Source organism: Mus pahari, chromosome 18, assembly GCF_900095145.1.
Source record: "Mus pahari chromosome 18, PAHARI_EIJ_v1.1, whole genome shotgun sequence".
Classification (NCBI taxonomy): domain Eukaryota; kingdom Metazoa; phylum Chordata; class Mammalia; order Rodentia; family Muridae; genus Mus; species Mus pahari.
Window position 1 is genome coordinate 5152074 of NC_034607.1, and position 8059 is coordinate 5160132.

The following is an 8059-nucleotide window of genomic DNA, read 5'->3' on the forward strand; positions in this document are numbered from 1 at the left end:
TGTTTACTAAACCTGAGTTATTATACAGTCTGGAAATAACCCTGTCTCAATGTCAGATAACTTTCAGGACTATTGCTCTGTATATAGGTGAAATTTTTATCACCTCCATAGTCGTGTGTGTGTGTGTGTGTGTGTATGTATGTGTGTGTGTGTGTGCGTGTGTGTAATTTTTCTCCTAGCCTTTGCCTCTGGACTTCTGGGATTTAAGGCATGCAATGCCACCACCTCTGGGCCAATTTACTCTGGCAAAATCAACCCTTTGTAACAGAAGACAGAATAGATGAGTGTATATTGTGGGAATCAGTAGCTCTTTAATAGTAAGTCTGTGTTCCAGGTCTTCTCTCCTTTGATCCTTGGTAATTTGGAACACGGAGTTCTGTTCAGGAGTCATCTCCCACCCTTTGTCAAATCTCTGAGGGCCCCATTTTCTGAATGCTTCTTTTAAGGGCGGCCTTGACGTCTGCATTCCTCAGGCTGTAGATGACAGGATTGAGGATGGGGGTGATCACAGCATAGAAGAGGGACAGCAGGGGGTCCGTGGTTGGGTCATAGCTGGCCTTAGGGCGGATATAGATAAAGATGGCAGTGCCATAGAAGAGAGACACCACTACCAGGTGGGAGGAACAGGTGGAGAAGGCTTTGCGGCGACCTGCAGCGGATGGGATGCGGAAAATGGTGACCAGGATCCGTCCGTAGGAGCTAAGAATGAGGCCAAAGGGGCACAAGATGATAAGGGCGGCAGCCAAGATAATCTGCAGCTCGTTGAGCGAGGTGTCTCCACACACCAACTGCAGCACCGGCTGGATCTCACAGAAGAAGTGAGGGACAGCGTTGGGGCCACAGAAGGGCAAGGAGAAGATGAAGGAGGTGTGGCCCAGCCCCACTAGAGCCCCGCAAGACCACGCGGCGCCCGCGAGCTGCACACAAACCCTGCGGCTGAGCAGCAACTGGTAGCGCAGGGGCTCGCAGATCGCGGCATAACGGTCATAGGCCATGGCAGCCAGCAGGCAGCACTCGGTGGCACCAAAGAAAAGGAAAAAGAACATTTGCAGAGCGCAGCCAGAGCGCGAGATGTGGCGCCGGCCGGTGAGCAGATGGTGCAGCAGCAAGGGGACTGTGACCGACGTGTAGCAGATCTCCAGGGCTGAGAGGATGCGGAGGAAGAAGTACATGGGTGACTGCAACGCTGCGTCTGTGGAGACTAGCGCCACGATGAGGAGATTGCCTGCCACCGTGAGCAGGTAGACCGCCAAGAAGAGGGAGAAGAGGACTCCCTGCAGGTGGACCAGACGCGAGAAGCCCACCAGCAGGAACTCAGTCACCAGAGAGGAGTTGGTGCCCATCTTGCCCCCAGCCTTTGGTCAAGAGAGAGGGGTGGAGAAGAGCCACCACTGTGTCTGCCTGGGTACTCCTTTTTTCTTAGGCTCTCAGGGCTTAGAACTGAGATGTCCAGGCACAAGCCCATGTTATACCCAGGTCACCCTAGAAACCCTGGGTGGTGCATATTTGTTTCTGGTCTCTTTGCACTGTCCTCATCCTCAGAAGTACACACTGAATTCAGACTCTTCTGCTCTGGCTTAGGATCTCTCTCTCTCTCTCTCTCTCTCTCTCTCTCTCTCTCTCTCTCTCTTCTTTTAGGTTTCAATTATATTCCAGGAAGGGCCCAGCATTCACTATATTCCAAACTGGTCTGGAATTCACCTCGATCCTCTTGCCTCAGCTTCCAGAGCACTGGGATGACCATAAGTCACCACTATACCCAGCCTTTTCATGCTTCTCCGTTTCCTGTCTTGGCTGGGGTGAACATTTCCTTCCCCAATGAACGGAAATTTGATTCACACTCAGAGCAGGAAAAACAAATCCTATTCCTAGTCAGGGCATTTCTTGTCCTGTTCTTTCTCTAAACCTGTTATCCTTTTATTCTCCAATATTTCTTTCTTCCTCTCTGTGATTCTCCTCTTTGATCCATTCTTTCCCATCTTCCAGAAACATCTTTTTATTTGCTATCATCTTACCTCAAATAGAGCTCATGGTTTGGCAGGGAAGATTCAAAATAGTCAGCTCTTTCAGGCAGTTGCAGGAAATAAAGCTATTAGCTGGTTATAGGAGTGAAGAGCTCTGTAATAAAAATGCAGTGGAAGACAAGGCCTCCTTCAGTTGCTCATCTCCTCCTCTTGGTGCTTCTCAGACTCATCCTTTTATATCATGATACATACAGAATGCCCAGACCCCGTACACAAGACATGAGATGCAAACACTAACATGTTGCTCTTCTAAATCTAAGCAAAGAAGAGTAAGTTAATAATCTCAGAAGCCAGGTTCATTCAAGGTCACAAATGTACCATATATTATGTACACACACAAACATCATTACAAATAACATGAAAGTCACTACATATAATAAAATAGACACAACTAAAAAGATAAACTTAAGTAGACACATAGATTCAAATGGTATGCAAAATTATAAATGCTCACATTAGAACTGTGAGCCCACCCACACACTAGCCCTGCTGCAGGTCAGTTCCTGCTTTATTTTATCCTGGATCTCCCTGTGTTTTCCTGTACATCTTCTGTGTAATGTTTTCCTACTTGGGAAAATAGCCATTGATAAAGGCAGGTGGTGCCTGGTGACTGCCTTATTTTTTCACCCTCTGCAGCATGGATCCCTCAGCAGGAGGATTTTCTTTATGCCTCTGAGGACCTGAGTCTCCCAGTACATTCTGCTTTACAGTTGGGAGAGCCTCACACAACTAATTAATGTTATTTTGGAGTCTGTTCCTTGGGTGACAGGGATTACAGCATGGCCTGGGAGAACCTTCTGCAGACAATTACAAGGGTTATGGGTCTCTCTCTTAGCTCTCATATACTCTCCTTGGCCAGCCGTTTTTATTTTCCCCTCATTATTTTCTTCTTTCCATCATTGTAGATGTCACTACATCTACAGAACTAGTAATTCTACTTATTATTAATACATGATTCATTGATATTGTTCAATAATGGTTTTACAGTGTGTGAATATATGTGTGTATATGTGTTCATGTGTCTACATGTAGAGGTCAGAAGTTGATTTTTGGATTTTTTTGTCTACTGTGTTTTACTTTATTTTATTTTCATTTATTTATTGAGACAGAATCTCTGAGGCTCTGGCTAGCCTAGAGCTCATTATGTAGACTAGGCTATGCTTAACTCTTTTAAAACAGTTCACCACTACTATCCCACTGAACAAGCCAAGAAGGACAGGGAACCTCTTTGCCAGTGTTTGCTGCCCAGATTACAAACCTCCTCTTAAACTATACTTTTGCAGAATCCTAGATTCCTCCAGCCATCTTTCTCTTCCTTTCTTTTCTCTCTTGCTCCATTTCTCTCATTTACTCCTAACTCCTTCTTTTCTCTTTCTGTCTCAAGTATCCCAGGCTGCCTACAAATTCTTTATATATCTGAGCGCGATCCTGAACTCTTCCCTGGTCAAAACCTCCACCTTCCAAATGTTGGGAATACAGTCATTCACCATCATGCTGGGCTTCAGCAATTTTACTTTATAATGTGATAAATATTGACAGATATAACCCACATAAAATTCTGCTTTTAGAGTGCCTTAATTCATAAGAGTTGTGGAAGGCTTCCCTAATTTGATAGAAGAATGTGCTGGGAGAATCAGGCCCTGAGAGAATCAGGTCCTTCCTGCTGAGGGACCCATGTTGCAGAAGGGAGAACCTGACTTTATCAATGGCTATTTTCCCAAGCAGAAAAGGACTACACAGGTGATGTCCAGAAGACAGTTTTGAATGTCATAATTACAAAAGTTTAAATCTCTAAAATGTAATTCTGGAAGTATTTTAAAAATTACTTTAAAATCATTTATTTACATTTTCAAAGGAGTATCTATTTAAGGAACATAAAACATTGAAAAACAGACTACTTTATCTCACAAGTTAGGCAAAAGCATACAAATTTTTGCATGCATAGCACTCAGCTCAAGTACATTCACAAAGCTCATGTAAGTATAACACTTATGACTGTATATTATTACAGACACTAGTCAATAAGCAAAGTGTGTAAATATATCGATATGGCTGGCAGTTTTGTGCACAGAGCTTTACATCTGTAGTTACTTGAAATATGATGATGTTTATGACTTTCAGGGATGTTAGACTTTAGAGATTTTGACTTTTAGGATTTTGGTGTTAGAGCTTTTGCTATTCACGATTTTCTGAGTTACAATTTGTACTGACTGTGAGGTAGCACCACACACATAAAGCCTGGAGCCTTCTTGTTGACCCTTTACTACAAAGCACATGGAAGATACAGTGCAGAGTTATCATCATGCTAGCCTTGGAGAGGAGGGCTCAATTCTCAGATGCAGAAGGACACAGGAAGGTCCTGTTGAGGACACACTTCCTCGAGCTTAAAATAAACAATTATCTGCCTTGCTAGCATTTAACATTTTTGTTCAGAATCAGTAAATAGATGCTTCTGTATGTGGTTTGATTCTCTAAGCTTACCCGTTTTACATTCTAAATGCTCGTTTTCACAGTAGAGTCATCTGCCTCTGTATTTGAGAATTATTTTGTTGGACATAGTTTATCTGCCCTTAGTTCCCACTTCTTCTCATCCCTCCATGCTCATAATTCATACATTTGGTGTTTTACTGAAATCCCAGGATGTTCTAGGTCCTATTTGTGTTTTGTTATCATTTCACATTTACCATGATCTGTCCTAACTACTCTTCTTTGTCTGCAAGCTGTGATATTCTGCCTGACACTTGGCTCATCTTATTGATGCAGCTTTCCATTGAACTTCTTATCTGACATATTGAGATTTTATTTCCAAAATTCTGATTTGCTTTTTCCCAGTATTGGTACATCTTTGTTGAATATGTTTCATTGTTTCCTCTGTTGTTATTCTTATTTCATCCATCTGTTTATTTGTATATTCTTTTAATTCATTCAGGACTTTATTCATGTCCTCTTTGAGACAGGGTTTCTCTGTGTATCCCTGGCTATCCAGGAGCTCCCTTTGTAAAATAGGCTGGCCTTGAACTTACTGAGATCCATCTGCCTCTGCCTCCCCAGTGCTGGATTAAAGGCATGCACCACCTTTCCCCTTCTGAGTGAGGTTCATGCATTCTCCATTGGGACCTCCTTATTACTAAGTTTCTTTGGGTCTGTGGGTTGTAGCATATTTATCCTGCATTTTATGGCTAATGCCCACTTATAAGTGAGTATAAACCATACATGTCCTTTTGAGTCTGGGTTACCTCACTCAGGATGATATTATCTAGTTCTATCCATTTGAAAAATTCATGTTGTCCTTGTTTTTTAGTAGCTGAATAGTAAGTATTCCACTGTGTAAATAAACCATATTATCTGCATCCATTCTTTGGTCAAGTGACATCTGGGTTGTTTCCAGTTTCTGGCTATTACAAATAAAACTGCCATGAATGTAGTGGAGCATGTGTCCTTGTGGTATAGCAGGACATCTTTTTGGTATATGCCCAGGAATGGTATAGCTGGGTCTTGAGGTAGAGTTATTCCCAGTTTTCTGAGAAGACCAAGTCGGTTTTCAAAGTGGTTGTACAAGTTTACATTCCTACCAGCAACGGAAGGGGTGGACGAGTGTTCCCCCTTACTCCACATCCTTGACAGCATCTACTTACTGACGCTTGAGTTTTTTTTATCTTAGCCATTCTGATGGTGTAAAATGGAATCTCAGGGTTGTTTTGATTTGCATTTCTCTGATGACTAAGGACTTTAAATATTTCTTTAAGAGCTTCTCAGCCATTTAAGACTCCTCTGCTGAGAATTCTCTATTAAGCTCTGCACACCATTTTTCAAATTGGGTTATTGTTGGAGTCTAACTTCTTGAGTTCTTTATATATTCTGGATATTAGCCTTCTGTTGGTTGTAGGGTTGATGAAGAAGCCTATCCTAATCTGTAGGCTGCCGTTTTGTCCTAGTAACAGTGTCCTTTGCCTTACAAAAGCGTTTCAGTTTCATGAGGTCCCATTTGTTAATTGTTGATCTTAGAGTCTGAGCCATTGTCGTGCTGTTTAGGATATAGTCTCCTATGCCATTGAGTTCAAGGCTATTTCCCACTTTCTCCTTTATTAGATTTAGTGTATACTGCTTTATGTTGATGCCCTTGATCCATTTGGACTTGAATTTTGTGCAGGGTGACAAATACGGATCTACTTACATTCTTCTACATGCAGACATACAGTTAGACCAGCACCATTTGTTGGAAAAGTTTTCTTTTTTCCATTGTAAGGTTTTGGCTCCTTTGTAAAAAACTAATTGTCCATAGGTGTGTTGGTGTATTTCTGGATCTTTGATTCAATTCCATTGATCAACCTATGTATTTCTGTACCAATCCCATGCAGTTTTTATGACTATTTCTCTGTAGTACAAATTGAGATCAGGGATGGTGATTCCTTCAGAAGTTTTTGTATTGTTCAGGATTGTTTTACACATCCTGGATTTTATGTTTTTCCATATGAAGTTGAGAATTTCACTTTCAAGGACTGTAAGGAATTGTGTTGGAATTCTAATGGGAATTTCACTGAATATGTAGATTGCTTTCGATAAGATGAATATTTTCAGTATGTTAATCTTAAGGGTCCATGAACATAAGAGATTGTCCCATCTTCTGATATTTTCTTTAATTTCTTTCTTCATGGTTTTGAACTTCTTGTCATAATGATCTTTCACTTGCTTAGGTAGAGTTACTGCAAGATATTACATTATTTGTGGCTATTGAGAAGGGTGTTGTTTCCCTAAGTTCTATTTCAGTCCATTTATCATTTGAATAAAGTAGGGCCACTAATTTCTTTGTGTTAATTTTATATCTAGCCACTTTATTGAAGTTGTTTATCAGCTGTAGGAGTTCTTTGGTAGAATTTTGGTGGTCACTTATGTATACTATCATATCATCTTTGAATAGTGATACCTTGACATCCTTCCAATTTGTATCTTCTTGGTCTCCTTTCATTGTCTTATTTCTCTGGCTAGAACTTCAAGAACTATATTAACTAGATAGGGAGACAGTGGGAAGCCTTGTCTTGTCCATGACTTTAATAGGATTGCTTCAAGTTTTCCTCCATTTAATTTGATGTTGGCTGCTGGTTTACTGCATATAGCTTTTTTTTTTTTTTTTTTAGTTTTTCGAGACAGGGTTTCTCTGTTTAGCCCTGGCTGTCCTGGAACTCACTCTGTAGACCAGGCTGGCCTCGAACTCAGAAATCCGCCTGTCTTCTGCCTCCCAAGTGCTGAGATTAAAGGCATGCACCACCACACCCAGCTGTATATAGCTTTTATTATGCTTAGGTATGTGCCTTGAATCCCTGATCGCTCTAATACTTTTAACATGAAGGGGTATTAGATTTTTGTGGAAGAATTTTTCAGCATCTAATGAGATGATCATGTGATTTTTTTCCTTTGAGTTTGTTTATATAGTGGATTACATTGATGAATTTTCATATATTGAACCATTCCTGCATCCCTAGCATGAAGTCTGCTTGATTGTGGTGAATGATGTTTTTGATGTGTAGTTAGGTTTGGTTTGCAAGAATTTTATTGAGTATTTTTGCTCCTATTAGGATGATTCATTAAGTACCATTTATAGGGTTCAAACACTTTTCCAGTCCAAAGTTCCAAAGTCTTCTATATTCCATCAAACAATATGGTCAGGACTATCAAAGCAATACTCCACTCCCTGGTACCAGAGCTACTTATAGAAGAAGCACTTAATTGAAGGCTTGCTTACACTTTCAGAAGGTGAACTCATGACTATTGCAGCAGGCAGATACACAGGCATAGTGATGGAGAAGTAGCTGAGAGCTTACACCTGATTCATAAGCAGGAGACAGAGACTGAGATAGAGATAGATAGATGGATGGATGGATAGATAGATAGATAGATAGATAGATAGATAGATAGATAGATAGATAGGTGAAAGATCCCCCAGAGGAGACCCTCACTCAAGTCTCGGGAATAGCGCGCACCGAACTTGCTGTAAACACACGAGGAAGTTTATTGAGCTCAGGCCAGCATGCTGGGGT

The 8059-nt window shown here is 41.2% G+C and overlaps 1 protein-coding gene across 1 annotated transcript; it reads right to left on the reverse strand.

The window, feature by feature from the left end:
- Positions 1-404: 404 nt before the first annotated feature.
- On the reverse strand, positions 405-1343 carry LOC110336139 (olfactory receptor 10C1). The gene has a single exon (XM_021218569.1). The coding sequence runs from the start codon at positions 1341-1343 to the stop codon at positions 405-407; it is 939 nt and encodes a 312-aa protein (XP_021074228.1).
- Between the last annotated feature and the right edge of the window lie 6716 nt (positions 1344-8059).